The sequence below is a fragment of the Limulus polyphemus genome, unplaced genomic scaffold (assembly GCF_000517525.1).
Source record: "Limulus polyphemus unplaced genomic scaffold, Limulus_polyphemus-2.1.2 Scaffold2877, whole genome shotgun sequence".
Taxonomy (NCBI): Eukaryota; Metazoa; Arthropoda; class Merostomata; order Xiphosura; family Limulidae; genus Limulus; species Limulus polyphemus.
This window is the reverse complement of record NW_013668487.1, coordinates 96,819-114,201: the sequence shown is the minus strand read 5'-3', so window position 1 is coordinate 114,201 and position 17,383 is coordinate 96,819. Positions and strand designations below refer to the sequence as shown.

The following is a 17,383-nucleotide window of genomic DNA, read 5'->3' as shown; positions in this document are numbered from 1 at the left end:
CACAGAATTACATGGTATTAATAGAGAGTGGAGTTAACGACATTTCACAGAATTACATGGTATTAATAGAGAGTGGAGTTAACGACATTTTACAGAATTACATGGTATTAATAGAGAGTGGATTTAACGACATTTTACAGAATTACATGGTATTAATAGAGAGTGGAGTTAACAACATTTTACAGAATTACATGGTATTAATAGAGGGTGGAGTTAACGAAATTTTCAGCTCATTACATTTACTCACCTGAACATATTTGATAACACAAACATCATGCCGTCTCATCTAAATCACAAATATGTTAAAACGTTTAATAAAACACAACAAATATTTAAAAATAAGACCGTTTCTAGTCTCAAAGTACAATAAAACATTTGCTCAATCCTTTGCAGTATCAACACAAAAACCACGAGACTTTGAACAGTCTCATACATTCGACATGTTTTCGTCATCATCAGGAGAGCAAAAAGAATCGATAATATAGCAGCGTGACACCAGTTTTTTAAATAGTTTTATTTTGAAAGTGCATCAATAAGTGACAGTAGCAAAAAACAAAAGCAAACCGTGAAGGGCTTAGAAAGTATATGAACTCAACTATCTATACACTTCTGCCAGAATTGGTTAAAAGAACCCAAAACGCTAACCATTCGGGCGTCTTTAAACAGTATAGATAAATAATAGTAATTTGGCACAAATTTATGTAACTGTTTTTAATACTGTTTACCATTGTGTTTCTTTATAGTCAATAGTACAGTAGCAGATAAAACGGGAGGAACGGTTGAAGTAACATCGAGGAATAACGTTTATAGGCCTTTTCTTCCCGTTTGCCATCTTCGACACAAAGAAACAACAAAACAGAAAACAGCGCATATACAGATTGCTATGGCAGCACCTATGACCCACCAGTAGTAAGGAAAAGCGACTTTTTCCGCGTAACACAAACTGTTAGCTTCGTCAGAGGCTACGCCCCCTGTGTCGTAAAAATCAAGGATTGGACAATTTGGAACACCATTACATACGAGTTCTTTCTTTAAACAGGCCATAGTTGGTGCACAGAGAAACTCGCATTCTTTTCCCAAAGAAACTAGGGAATCCGAACTGGAAGATGGGGAAAGCATCTTCAACTGGGTGTAGACGAGGTTAAAACTACTGTTGGAAGCATCTGTGGTACGGAATTCCACGATTACTTTTCCTGCTTCGATATTCTCGTTCTCAATAACAAGACTGCGATCAATGCTTCCAGAACTGTCTTCACAGAAATAAGTACTAGCCACTACAAGGTAATTAGTGCTGCAGTTACCGGGAAGGTACAGGTTTTGAACAATGAAAGATAGGTCCATTCCGTGAAACACTGGTACTGACCAACGACAGAAAAGAAGGCCAGCTTGCTTTGATCCAGACATGTATGTAGGAAAATCAATCTCGCCCTGAAGCTCGAGCTCCATGTGTTCTTGCCCACATCGGGATTCTCCAGCAAATCCATACTCAATCTGCAAAAACGGCTCATTGTCGATCAGACTCGCAAACTGTTGTTTTAAAGGTCTGGTAAAATGTGTCACGAGAAGAAGACGAGGCCCTAGAGAGGTTAATCTGAATGTAGAAGGTTTGTCAACTTCGCAGAAGCAGAAGCTATCTTCCTCTGGTAACAGAGAATGTACTGAAATCCAACTATAATCATTTCCTCGGCAGCTGTCACAGCCAGATTTGAAGAAACCAAAGATGTTAATAATAACCCTCCCCTGGGAAATACTAGTAGCAACGAATGTGTAATTGCACACTATAAACTCATTTTCTTCAATGGACAATAAATCACTTTTGCTAACTGCAATGATACCGGATTTTTTGGAATCAGCTGACAGCACTTGATTACAAGAAGGGGTAGAAAGAATCCCGTTTTGAGAAGCTTTCTTCTGCCTCCTCACCTGAAATTTATAACTGAGAGAGGACCCCTCCAAAGAGCCTGTTTTGCCAATGAATTCGAGAAACATCACAGGGCCACTGCTTTCGTAAACCCTCCGCGATTCTTCAGTTTGTGGTCGATTCATGTCACAGAGTTTAACAATAATGAACCTAGGGTCAGGTTCATGATGGTCATAGATTTTGAGTGAGTCTTCACATAGCGTAACCCTCTCGACCCGATACCATAGAAATTCCAAAGCAATGATTCCGTTCTCGTCCACTCTGAACTTGTATGTGCACGTGGTGTTTTCGGGATACCATGACCTGAGACTAGAAAAGAGATAGCCATCGCTTTCCTCGAGGTATTTCTCTACAAGACACGTGCCATTTTTTAGCTCCAGTGGCTCAGAGTTATCATTGTCGTATATTTCATAAGCCTTAAAATGGAATCCTGTGTTCAGTAATGGACCAGCTGGAGACGTAGTGAAGCGTACAAGCAATAATGAACTAGACCCAATTATGTTGGACCTTAGGCGACCTCTTCCACACAAGGTGACAATCACGGGATGTGAAACACTTGGACCATCATGAATACGGACGTAGTCAAAAGGACACTCTTCTACAGTTGTTGTAACGGGTCTTGGAAAGCAGTACAAAAGGCTGTCGCAACCTTGCCCATCTACGTCAAATGTCTGGAGTTCCAAGCCAATTACGCCTTTTGGAACGCTAAGGTGGTATTCACACTGAAGATTTGGAGGATAAACTCCAGGATAACCAGGAGACTGGACATAACATCGGTCAGAAGAAGAACAGTCTTTAAAGACACGTTCGCAGTACGTGTCAGGAACTGGTTGTCCTCTGCGGTGAGGGTAGACATAGGGATACTGCCCATAGCGTTCTAGAACTTCGCTCTGACGCTCAACGTTGGCCATGAATTGTAAAAACGTTCCTTCGTCGTACGCGTCCACATGAAACGCGATCTTAACGTAAGGTGTTTCGGAAATGAACGTCTTCGGCGAGTCGATCTCGCCACAAAAGAACCCTGGGGAATCTTTGTTGGTGGTGTTGCTGTTCCTAAATCCATCTATAACCTGCAGATAACCTCCTAAACACTGACGACGGTCAGAGCTTGTTTCACCCACCCGCATTCTAATGAATTTGACGAATATAACCCAGTCGTCTCGTGCTGGTCGTACTCTGATCTCGTAGTTACAGTGTAGAGGGCGTCCTCGGTTTGTATCAGTAACGGGCGGGTTGGAAATGGACTGATGTATGTCAACTGTCTTATTACAACGGTCTTCATCTTCTGTAATAACAAAAAAAACCTGATAAATGATGTACACTTCCTTACAAAACGATTCACAATTACTCATTGAACTTGATCACAAAAGGTGTTATTTACAGATTTAAGAAAAAGGCCGGCTTGAACGCGGAATTTTGATCTTCTAAAACATCTCTTCCTCGGTTGAACTGTCAGGACTTGTACATCCATCCGGTATTTCAGCAGCAAGCTTAAGTACTTATAACCCTAAAATTCGGAATTCGTAAAATAAATCAAACAGAACCCTGTGAAAAGAGGGTGGTTCAACCTTAAACACAAGATTATATTTCGTCCATTGTTGAGCTGTGTCTGTGCAGCATAAAACACCTAAAGTAAGAAATTATATCGCTTCACAAAGGCAATAAAGGAAGGTCAAATATTTTTTTCCCAAGATAAGCTCGAGGTCCTTTTCGCTGTTAAACAGTGTCCATATTTGGAGATATGGTATTTCTGAATACACTACATAATTTCAACTGTTACGTGAAATTAACGGTCAATCCCGTTATTTTGTTCTCTTTGTTTATTTGTTTTCTTTAATTCCGCGCAAAGCTACTTGCGTTAGCAGTCCCTAACTTAGAAGGAATAAACTAGATGGAAGGCTTTTAATCAACACCACCCACCGCAAACGCTTGGGCTACTCTAATTAAATAGGGGGATTGACCATCAGTTTATAATGCCCCCACGGCTGATTGGTTTGATTTGTTATGAATTTCACGCAAAGCTACACGAGGGCTATCTGCGCTAGACGTCCCTAATTTAGCAGTGTAAGACTAGAGGGAAGGCAGCTAGTCATCACCACCCGCCGCCAACTCTTGGGCTACTCTTTTACCAATAAATAGTGAGATTGACCGTTCAATTATAACACCCTCACATCTGAAAGGGTGAGCATGTTTAGTGATGGATTCGAACCCGCGATCCGCAGATTGCGAGTCGAGCGCCCTTACGAATAACCATGCCACGCCTATTCGGTTCTAAGAATTCAGCAAAGTCCACTTGACAATGGGCGTTGCTGCTTGGCTGTCTTCCTTCTGGTCAGTAACTCAAAATTAGGGACGGGTGTGCCCTAACACTAGTGATCTTTGATCTGGTCATTTAGTCCACGAACGCATAAGATGTCTTTAAGGTTAAAATTATAAATACTTAATTAATGACAGAGAACTGAGACTTAAGAATAATACCCTTTTATATCATTATGTCAGTAAACATGAATATAATCGAAGTGACATTTAGAATAATACCATTCTATATTATCATGTTAGTGAACATGAATATAATCGAAGTGACATTTAAAATAATACCATTCTATATTATCATGTTAGTGAACAAAAATAGAGATTTGACATAATCGACGTAAATGTCAAATAATGGAATTTTCTTAGGCTTAATATTGTTAAAAATATAACAAGCTTATTTTAGATTTGAACTAAGATTTAGATTTGTCAGAGAGCAGTCCAAGTTGTGTGAGGCCCGGCATGGCCAGGTGGTTAGGGTGCACGACTCGCAATCTGCAGGTCACGGATTCGAATGCCCGTCACACCAAACATGCTCGCCTTTTCAGCCGTGGGGGGCGTTATAATGTGACGGTCAATCCCACTATTCGTTGGTAAAAGAGCAGCCCAAGAGTTGGCGGTGGATGGTGATGACTAGCTGCCTTCCCTCTAGTCTTACACTACTAAATTATGGACGGCTAGCGCAGATAGCTCTCGTGTAGCTTTGCGCGGAATTCAAAAACAAACAAACCAAGTTGTGTAGTGGTACTAAAAGGAAACCGATCGTACTTGAACTGCAGACAATAGCTATTTACTACATTCTCCAACTACTAACCTGTATCGCACTGAGGCACGAGATCACCCACAGAAGAAAACCTTGTTTTCTTTCTCCCGTTACCGCTTCAGCTTACTTTCGCTTAAAAAAAAACTTTCACGGTAATTGTCCTGTAGATCACGGACAAAGATGTACCTATCTTTCGCCTTAATTTAGTGTACGTTCTTCATTAGGCTTACTGTCAGGTTTTGGTTTTGTTACTTGTTTTGCTTATTTTGCCTAGATTGAAGCCTCTTTTATCACGATAATCAGTCTTTTGCTCCTCTCAATTACGCTCTGTTTCATACCTTAGATACATAGATGTCTCTTCAGACTTGATTCTTTGTATTTACTATTAGTGATAATAATATATCCCATTATCGTTATTTCTATTTTAACTTCTATTTTTTTTTGCATGAAAGACGTTACTTCATATTTCTTTTTTGTGTTCTATAATGTTTTTGTTTTTGTATTCTATAACGTTTCAAATAATTTGCTCATTTATTGTTATTGTTGTTTTCTCATCGAAAGTGCAGTTAAAGATATGTTTATTTTGTCTTTCCCTCCAAGCATATGACTACCACTACTTATAAGCCTATCATTTATATTTTTTAGGACGTGAAGAGAATATTCTCGAAGATTCGATAGATCTTACATTGAAAAGTTACTATTACTTTGTATTATTCCGTGTAGCTAGAGAAACAGGGAAAGTGCCTAAAAATTAATTTTAAGCTATATAGACTTTTTAAATTATTAAAAAGTTTGGTTTGTTGTTCTTGAGCGCAAAGATACACAATGGGCTATCTGTACTCTGCCTAACACGGGTATCGAAGCTCGATTTATAAAGCCGTAAGCCTGCAGACTTACTGCTGAGCCACCAGGGAGTAATTATGTAAAAAAAAAGAATAAAAAATTCACAACAACATATAACATCAAGAAGAAAAAATAATGAAGCCAGAATTAAAACTCAAAATGCTTTCAATATTTTTCAAGAGAAAAAATGGTTATCTTTTGTACTTGATCTAATCTCGTTATGATGTGTATTGTAATGTTTAACCTAATATCGAAATTCACTCTGGTCCATTACTTCAATGTTGACTGGTTGAATTCCCTCTAATCCATTACTTCAATGTTGACTGGTTGAATTCCCTCTGGTCCATTACTTCAATGTTGACTGGTTGAATTCCCTCTGATCCATTACTTCAATGTTGACTGGTTGAATTCCCTCCGGTCCATTACTTCAATGTTGACTGGTTGAATTCACTCTGGTCTATTACTTCAATGTTGACTGGTTGAATTCCCTCTGATCCATTACTTCAATGTTGACTGGTTGAATTCCCTCTGATCCATTACTTCAATGTTGACTGGTTGAATTCCCTCTGATCCATTACTTCAAAATTAGGGACAATTATCACAGATGCCACTTGTGTAGCTTTAGGCGAATTTTCGACACAAACGTGCTTTAAAGCAGTCTCAAGATTCGAGTTATGTTATCACATTTTTTTCTGCATAAACACAATCTTGCTAGTTATATTATATTTCAGTTAAATATTCTCGAAGAAAAAACAACTTCGTACTTGTATTCGTTTGTACCAGAATGTCAGTAAAATATAAGTAAAGAAAACGTCAAATAGTTTCACCAAAACTTTACATAAAAAACATATATGGAGTAACGATGTGTCAACAGCGTTGCCATTATATTAGGGGAAAATACTAGTTTGTAATGTTGCGTTAATGGAGTAACGATGTGTCAACAGCGTTGCCATTATGTTAGGGGACATTACTGGTTTGTAAAGTTGCGTTAATCATTACAAACCAGTATTGTCCCCTAACATAATGGCAACGCTGTTGACACATCGTTACTCCTTGCTTTAATGGAGTAACGATGTGTCAACAGCGTTGCCATTATGTTAGGGGGACATTACTGGTTTGTAATGTTGCGTTAATGGAGTAACGATGTGTCAACAGCGTTGCCATTATGTTAGGGGGACATTACTGGTTTGTAATGTTGCGTTAATGGAGTAACGATGTGTCAACAGCGTTGCCATTATGTTAGGGGGACATTACTGGTTTGTAAGGTTGCGTTAATGGAGTCACGATGAGTCAACAGCGTTGCCATTATGTTAGGGGACATTACTGGTTTGTAAGGCTGCGTTAATGTTGTGTTAAGTTATCAGAAGTAAGCCTACAATAAGTTCCCCGAAAGGGAGTCAAAGGCCGCCTGGAGGGGTCACCAGTTTTAACCACTCACACCACTATACAGTAGTGTTTTGTCTTTCAGTCAGTCGGTCAGTCAGTAGACACTAAAGTGACGTCATATAAGGGGCGCTTAACGTTGCAGTTTTTACTGTCGTTGCGTCAGTAAAACGTGCGAATGCCATGAATCACGAGAAGAATTATGCACCCTGTAAGCTACAACAAAGCATGATATACGAACTTCAAAAGCAAGAAATAAAAATAATGTGTTACTCTTAATTTTGCCTTTATTTACTTTTCAAACAGAATACTTTCGGGGACCCTGCGGAAGTACACCTAGTATATGTGTATATATGGGAGGGGGTAACCATAGTATATGATTCTTGACTTACATAACACCTTTCTTTGGTCGAGGATTTTATATTTATGTCAGACTCCTCCAAATGAACATATCTAAACTTGTTCGTTCTTAAATTTGTGTGGATCTATTTCAATCAAGTTATAAATTACATAACAGAACAGTTAGAATATGGAAGTTTTAAATTACCTGGCCTCATTATCCAATATATCGGCAGAACAGTTGTTCAAATGTCCGGAATAGTAATTTATTTAGACAACGTTCTAATCACAGCTTAACTGCTGTGATTATTATAGTAATTTATTTAGATTAGGTTCTAATCACAGCTTAACTGCTGTAATTATTATTATAGTAATTTATTTAGACAACGTTCTAATCACAGCTTAACTGCTGTGATTATTACTACAGTAATTTATTTAGATTAGGTTCTAATCACAGCTAAACTGCTGTGATTATTACTACAGTAATTTATTTAGATTAGGTTCTAATCACAGCTTAACTGCTGTGATCGTTACTATAGTAATTCATTTAGATTAGGTTCTAATCACAGCTTAACTGCTGTGATTATTATAGTAATTTATTTAGATTAGGTTCTAATCACAGCTTAACTGCTGTGATTATTACTACAGTAATTTATTTAGATTAGGTTCTAATCACAGCTTAACTGTTGTGATCATTACTATAGTAATTTATTTAGATTAGGTTCTAATCACAGCTTAACTGCTGTGATTATTATTATAGTAACTTATTTAGACAACGTTCTAATCACAGCTTAACTGCTGTGATTATTACTACAGTAACTTATTTAGACAACGTTCTAATCACAGCTTAACTGCTGTGATTATTACTACAGTAACTTATTTAGACAACGTTCTAATCACAGCTTAACTGCTGTGATTATTACTACAGTAATTTATTTAGATTAGGTTCTAATCACAGCTTAACTGGATTGTCTAAATAAGTTACTATAATAATAATCACAGCAGTTAAGCTGTGATTAGAACATTGTCTAAATAAGTTACTATAATAATAATCACAGTAGTTAAGCTGTAATTAGAACGTTGTCTAAATAAATTACTATAGTAATAATCACAGCAGTTAAGCTGTGATTAGAACGTTGTCTAAATAAATTACTATAGTAATAATCACAGCAGTTAAGCTGTGATTAGAACCTAATCTAAATAAATTACTATAGTAATGATCACAAAGTTAAGCTGTGATTAGAACATTACATGCTCTAGGGTAGAAAAGCACAAAACAATAGTTTTCATATGTTTTGTTTATACTGTACATCGTTCTCTAGCACAGTTTGTGTTTTACAGGACTACAGATTCCTTTTTTCTATTTACTGTGTTTAATAGAATTTTTTGATGTTTTTAAAAGCAGCGTTTTCAAAGTTCGTCCTCTTCCCCTTAGTGGCTCAGACCTACGTCTGAAGGCTTATAAAGTTAAAAACCGGGTTTCAATACCAGTGGTAGGCACAGCACAGTAGCCCATTGTGTAGTTTTGTGTTTAACTACAAACAAACGTTCTTTAATTTCAACTTACGTACAGGACACAGCGATGGCGAAATGCCGAAAATTCGTCAGTTAAGATCTCGGCTTTGATTATTCTTTGCATACGGGAACTTATTTAAAATAACAAAAAAATATAGCAACAAGGAAACTGAGTACTGAATAATTTATAGGATTATGGGATAGCACAAAGCTACACAATGGGCTATCTGAGCTGTGCACACCACAGGTATCGAAACTTCGTAACGGGCTATCTGGGTTGTGCCCACGACAAGTACCGAAATCCGGATTTTAGCGTTATAAGCCTTCAGACTTGCCACTTAAAGGAAGCTGTTTTAAATTTGTTTTTCTTTTGTTATGTCGGCAGTTTCTTACACAGTTAGTCTTTAGGTTTCTAAACTGTTCAGTCCAAACGTTGGGAACCTTTGTTGAACAACCTACAGCTAGGTGGCGTTCAGGAAGACACCAGGAAGCAGCTTTGGTTAGAGGATCTTTATAATGGTATGACAAAAAACAAGCAAGACGTTACAACATCTAAAAATATGAAGCTGGTACGGAAAGAAACAAGAACCGTTTTTAACGAAATCTAACTTCCATTAATATATCGTTAGTGCGTTGGCATGAAATCTAGAAACAATTACTTGGCTCGTCAACGTCAAGAATAATACAGACCTGTTAAATGTTGTACTATATATACTGTTGACGTAAACTGCCTATTTTGAAATCAGTGTTGGCAAGGTTCCACTTTTTTATAAATTTCATATTAAGTTTGACTTCTTTACACGAGATAGGTAGATAGACAGACAGATAACTAGATAGATAGGTAAACAGACAGACATTATGATGAATACAGAGACAGACAGATAGATAGATAGACAGACATATTGATAAATAGGTTGACAGACAGACAGACCGATAAATATGTAGATATATTGACATATTGATAAATAGTGACAGACAGACAGATCGATAAATAGGTAGATAGACAGACAGAAGGATAGGTGATTTGCATGTCTATTGATATTAATGTATTACTTCGCCCGTCATTCAGTGGCTGTAATCTGACATTATTGTGGTTCCTTTGACAAATACATGACCAGTGAATTCTTGAATCTGTGTCTCTAAGCAACGGTACTGAAATCAATTTATTACAGTCAATGTACCACAGATAAGCTGTTTAGACAATTATGTACGTAAACGTTGCTGGTACTATTTCAAATTTAACCCTAACTCGTGTTACATCAAGTCAGACATTTCTGGTAACTAAGCATGGTTGAACGTATTGCAAATATTATAACCCTCTCGAACAGTCCCCCTTCAGTGGCACAGCGGCAGGTCTGAAGACTTATAACTTTAAAAATCGGGTTTCAATACTCGTGGTGGTCACGGAACGTATAGCCCATTGTGTAGCTTTGTGCTTAATTATAAACAAACAAAACCCTATCGACACTATAGCTTAGAGTATATTAGGTAAAGAACCCGACTATGACGTCTAGTCTCGTAAACTATATAGGTTAACTACACTTTCATGGAGATTGAAAAAAACAACTAAGTGATTGTTTCGGGATTTATTTTAGAAGACTATCCGCGAAAATGACTCAACTGTTTATTTCGTCGAGACTGTAGATTTTCATGAGTAAGAATGTATTTACATCAGAGGTGTCGGAACCGGGGTGCCGTATCTCCCCCACTTGACTTATATAGCAACTGTAAATGATATTATCGTAATATCTGCCAAGCACCCCTCCCCCTTCCTACACCACTGTACACGGACATAATTTTAAAAGAAGTTCTTGTTTTTTATACTAGGATAAAAATCCCTACCTTTCTTATTGTTTACAATGTAAAATTTAGAAGAAAAAAATGTCCTTTGTATGTTTTTTTCATTTTATTTTTGTCAATCACAAAGCCACACACAGGTATCTAAACCCGGTTTTTAGCGTTATAAGCCTTCAGACTTATCGCTGAGCCATTTGGGGGGAAGGGGGGTGGCTTTGTTGTTCTGCAAGATGATAATGAAGTGTTTTCTTTGATATCATGTTTAATGTTTCTGAAAACTAAGAAATTCTTATAATGATAAAATGTTGAATGAAAACTGCGCAAAATCGAAACGCGATGTCCATCAGTTACATCTTTTCTAGTATCTTCAGTATTTATCCCTCCCTTCTCTTCGTGTTCGCTACGGTTATTGTGCTGGTTCGAGACAAAAATAATTGCTCACCATATCGTCCTTAGAATGGAAACTCGTAATGAGTGCCTAACGGAAATTATCTTAGTTTCCAGCTTTCAACCGGTGGATGAAGAGCTAATTTGTTCATAATTCTTTTTCTAGTCGACAGATGTCGACATCATATGAACCGTACCATTGTGCAGGCTCGTGTTTTAACCACGAAAAGAGGAGTGGATGGTTGAGATATTTAAGAGTAACTTGATCGCCTTAGCTACGACCCTGACATTTCATTAGTTAAACATCATCAATGCACGCTATTATTTTTCCATCTACAAAATATAAAGACTCATCTTCACGAAAAAGATAATAAAAATCGAAGATATGACGAGCTTATCCCTTTCCATTTTGTTTGCTGTGAGGTTAGGGTTAATAGATATAACATATCTAGTAATAAAAAAAAGACACCGAAAATATAACTTTTTCATCGTGTTCAGCAACACGTTCGATTGTAGAGTAATCTAAGCCATTATTTAACAAAAGTTCATGTGTGTATGTCTGCTTATAGCAGGTGAGTCGCTGGACCGATTGTCACCGAACCTGTCATGTAACCCATTTCCCCCGGGCTGTGACTTGAGAGGTGGGGGGTCACCCCCCTCGACGACTCCCATGTCTTTCCCGTACATTGAACGAGCATTGTCAGTCGGCTGTATTATATATATTAAAAAAAAATACGCTTCTTACAAAGAAAAAAACAAACTCCGAAATATTCTCGAGCTTTCGACTCATTTTAGGGAGTTTTTTTAATCATTTTCTATCGATGCACATAGCTTTGTTTCTTCAAAGTGTTATTTATTTAATGTTTAGAAACATAGACTCTAATATTTGTGAAGTATTTTTGGAATGGCATTCTGTATTTACCACTAAACTCTGTTGTATTCAGGAATATTTTGACTCCTAGCTTACTATTTATTTATGATAATGTAAAGATTAATTTCGTTATTTTAAAGAATTATAAAAAAAAAATACAACCTACATTCTAACGGGTTATTCACCTCACCATATTTATACAGAATACAAACTGTATTCCGGACTATCATACAGTAATACCATTTAACCTAAACTGTTGAGCTAACAGTGTATAAAAATTTTATCTTCAATACTACAAAAATTTTCCACTTTAAAAATACGAAATAATTTCCACCCACTTTATCCACCACCACCCCAATAAAAACTTCAGAAAACACTCTGTACAAAGAGTGCAAACAAGTTATAAAAGACGACCTCAAACATTCTTAAACAATACCCCGAGAGCGAACGTGACATTATTAATGTTTAAATTATATATGTATGTATTTCTCATTTCTTTTTCTTGCTATCTTAATATGTCCTATCGCTACGTTTTCGTCATTTCCGGTCAAAATAAGTGGTACTTCCGGATCATAATACATGTAATCGCTGTGCATAAATACTGCACACAGTAATCCACTAATACAGTTTTGTTGTTGTTGTTGTTGTTGTTTTACGCTGTCGATATTAAACAGTAGTAGTGAAGAGTATTTTCATAAACCATCTTAACATGTGTTATTTATCTTTCTAGTTTGATCTGATACGCAAAGCTATTAATTTGGTTTCTAATACGAACCAAACTTTTAAATATGGTTACAGAAAATAATGTATTTTAAAAGATAAAACTCCTCCAAAATATCTAGCACTTAGCTAATTCAACGAGTTTTATAAAGACTAGGGCAACAATATCAATATAACATTGCAATGTTGCATGATTTTATGAAATGTAAAAATATGTAGTCCCGTCACATCATTATTAGATAAAGCTTCATAGATATTATATTCAAGGCATTTATTTTTATTATTAAAATATATATACGTGTATTTTAGGAATGACACAGAGTCTAGCTTACCATTCCGATATCTAACTTCAGCCCCAATACACAGCCATAGGTGTACTAGCACGAGGAGGGAGATCGAAACCTTGTTCACAGACCCTCTGACTTCCATGTTTTCTTTCCCGCGCAACATACGCCAGCTGAACCGCGATATGCGTGTTTGGTGAGAAATGATGCGTTCCAACGTCAGCAAGTTTAAGTGTTTTAAATCGGTCGACTGGAAGTTCTTCTTTACTTTTCTCTTGCGTTCTTCTCCACCGCAACATTCTTCATTCTGCTACAAAATGGTCGAAAGCGTCATTATAACTAGCTTGGTATTTCATTACTTCGTGAGCTTCCTGATTAACACGGCAAATAAACTCTGTAAAATGTTATCGATTTAGTTTACTTTGTTTCTGAGAGATGGCGCTCTAATACAGAGACAGGATTATATTGCGGTATAAGAAAAGCGTATTTCTCATGTATAAAATGACAGGTACTTAAATTATTTTAATTTGAATAAATATAAGAGTTATGCATATAACCTTAATAAATACACGATGTAGAACAATACAACACGGTTTTGTCAAACTACGAAAGTTGTTAAAATTAGCTGCTTTGCAAGATATCAAGAAATTCAAATAATTTAATATGGTTTTTCTAACGTGTTTAAACCTGAAGTAAATTATGTTCTCCTTGTGGGCAAAATACAAAAATTTGTTTTGCTAAAAACATCTATTTGTATTTATGGCAAAGCTACTAAGGTTATCTGCCACGGTCCCTAATTTTGAACAACTGACCAGAGGGAAGGCAGCCAGACAGCAACACCCTGCCACCCACCATACATGGTAAGGAATTGTCTATCACTTTTATAACGCACTCACAGCTTAGAGAGGGAGAATAATATGTGGCATTGCAAGTATTCGAACACGGCTCCCCACCTCCGAAATCCAGAGCCCTACCACAAGGCTAACACACTAAAAAGAAAAAAGAAAATCATAAAATAATTTATGAAATGAAATATAATATATTGTGATTCCCAAATGTCTGTTCTGTGTGGCCCGGTTAGGGCGCTCGACTCGCAATCTGCGGGTCGCGGGTTCGAACCCCCGTCACACCAAACATGCTCGCCCTTTCAGCCGTGGGGGCGTTAAAAAGTGACGGTGAATCCCACTATTCGTTGATAAAAGAGTAACCCAAGAGTTGGCGGTGGTTGGTGATGACTAGCTGCCTTCCCTCTAGTCTTATACTGCTAAATTATGGACGGCTAGCGTTTTTGAAATATAATGTATTCTATATAGTTTGTTAACTTTGTCCAACAGTATCCTGATGACCGTGCTACTTCTCAACGTCACAATTTCCATTGCAACAAGGCTCTGCAATGGACGGTGAAATCTACCTTACATCAAACATTTCAACATGCTTTCCATAAACCTTCCAACGTCCTATGAAGTCGGCTTTTAAGATCACACCTAAACACGCTTGAGCAGACCAGATGTCCATTTTTGGAGCTGATTGGAAGGACTTGACAGGCACGTGGTCGAATGGTATTGCCGTGATTCCAGTTTCTTCGGTCAACATTCTCGTGAATCAACAGTTGATTTTAATATGCGGCTGGAAATTAGTGAACTTTTGACTTGTGAGTTTTTGATATCCCAGCTTCATCATAATGCCCATTTTTGGGCCAAAGTGGCCTCTTTCGTGACTAAAGTCTTCATTTGACGGATAAAAGCATTCGTCTTGATTGGCTTGGAGTGTAATTTCAAAACCACTGGCTGTCCTAAACGCTCCAACATGCGAGTTGTTTCCACTTCCATGAAATTCATTGACAACTTTCTTCTTTGAAACTGAGTCTCCCCCCCCCCCAGTGGCACAGCGGTATGTCTGCGGACTTACAACGCTAGAATCCAGATTTCGATACCCGTAGTGGGCAGAGCACAGATAGACCATTGTGTAGCTTTGTACTTAATTGCAAACTAATGAACAAACAAATCTTTGAAATTGTTTGTGTCCTTTGATTCTCAATCGTTTAAAAGTTCAGCTATACGAGTATCCTTCCTCGAAAAAAAGCTGTGATATTCTCCTCCAGTCATAAGTATCAATGGCGGATTGCCCTGTCGAATGGTCAGAAACTGGCGTCATTTAAATATATATATATATAGGTGCTAAACGTTACACCCATGGCGTCAGGGCTCGCATTTACGGCGACAAGCCACTATATAAGCACATTGCTGGTATAAAGAACAGTTAATTCTTTAATTGTAATAGTCTTTGTTCTTGAAAACTTAAATCAAAACTAATAATAATATAAAGTTTACTTTTGAATTGAGTGATTTAGATTATTATTATTTTTAGATGTATTGATTATAGAAACGAAGATTTTAAGAGTGAAACGAATTTATATTACAAACCTACTAATTCAGACCAGCATTTAGGTTTTTATAGTAATTATTTTGTACATACGAAGTTAAATATTCCACTTTATCTAACTTAACGATTTTTTATTATTGTTTCTAATCCGGAAGTTCAACAACAAATACTGACAGAATTAAAATCTAGCCTTAATAAATGTTATTATCCAGAAAACATAATAGACAGAGATTTATCTAAACATAGAAAGTAAATTAACAATAATCATAAAGATATAAAAAAAAGAGAACAGCAAATATTTTTTTCATAATTAACCGTTGTCCTCGAGTTAAAATTAATATTAATGATATCCAAAAAAGAATTAGAAAGAATTTTTGATACGATTTTATGAGCTACGTTTTAAATAAATAAACCATATTAGCACGAAGACAATCCAAGATCTATATGCTATCTTAAATCACTAAAATTAAAATAAAGAAATTTTATGAAGGTACATTTCTCTGTAATAAACAAACTGTTATATTTTCAGAAAGGTTATATTATATACAGTAAATATATTTTAGGCCCTACTGAGGATAATTTTTTTTTTCATGAACTCTAGATTTAGCTGTAATTCATTTAATTTTATTTATTATCTTTTATTTTTTGTAAACAGATATATGTTGAGGAACATAAAATTTACGTTTAAGAATAAATTTGCATATATCTCACGTCGAAATACAAATAATTTCTCATTACATGTTAACATCAACCGTTACCTGTGTATTATAGAAATATATCAGACTTTACAAGAACCTTTTTTCAAGTATTACTGTTTTGTTATTCTTATGGAAAAATGGCAAGTTATTTTATTAATAACTTTAAAACCACATTATAAGTTACATAGTTTGAAACATAGGGGAAGTCTAAAACATATATATAAAAAGCTTTAAGGTAAAAAGAAACGCGGTCATTCCTTTCGATACTGAAGAGTGCCCTCGTGTGTGTGTGCTTATTTACTTATTTTAAGTTATTATTACTAAAACAGTTGTAATTTAACATATTTTATTTTATTTCGTGTTATATATATTTATCGATTATTTGTTTTGTATCTTTAAACTAAACATTTCACGAACAGAGCAGCTTGTTAACATTGTAAGAAAATCGTCGGTAAATAAAAACGTATACAGCTAAATATATCGGTAGAGCAGACACAAGTTTCATGGGTAATCATATACTTCAGCGTCTAATGATCAGCTAAAAAGAAAGTAATCCGATTACAAAATATATGTGGGCATCACGTGAGTCTCAGGGGATACCGAGGTTCATAAGGAGGGGTGGAAACACTGAATTGTTTTCTTCTACTGTATAAATAGACGATCCATGAAATAACTAATCTTCATAGTGCAACCACTCTCTACATAATGATTCATGCTCTTACAATTTACATATAGATTAAAATCTTTACATATTTTCTATTACTTATTATCCATAAAAACAAAACGAAACGTATTTACCAGTTTATATTCTTTTACTTTTTTTAATTCTAGTTATTATTACTTCCAAATATACATGTTTTAATTAAAAACTGGGGAAAGTTTTTACGAAATACATCGCACAATTATTCATTTCTGTATTTTTTTAGCTAAAATAACACGTCTAATAATTCATGTCATTAACGGGAATGTATTAGTATTAATTATATTTATTATATTAGCCCCCCAGTAGCACAGCGGTATGTCTGTGGACTTACAACGCTAGAATCCGGGTTTCGATACCCGTGGTGGGCAGAGCACAGATAGCCCATTGTGTAGCTTTGTGCTTAATTTCAAACAAACAATTTATTATATTAAATACATTTATTAATATTAATTATATTTATTAGTATT

The 17,383-nt window shown here is 36.1% G+C and overlaps 1 protein-coding gene across 1 annotated transcript; it reads right to left on the bottom strand.

Moving 5' to 3' along the window:
- Positions 1 to 488: 488 nt before the first annotated feature.
- Positions 489 to 13,526, bottom strand: LOC106468110. The gene is made up of 2 exons (XM_013928523.2): positions 13,182 to 13,526; positions 489 to 3,206 (listed from the first exon to the last, which is right to left on the bottom strand). Exons 1-2 carry the CDS (start codon positions 13,297 to 13,299, stop codon positions 805 to 807), a joined length of 2,520 nt encoding a protein of 839 aa, XP_013783977.1. The 5' UTR covers positions 13,300 to 13,526; the 3' UTR covers positions 489 to 804.
- Between the last annotated feature and the right edge of the window lie 3,857 nt (positions 13,527 to 17,383).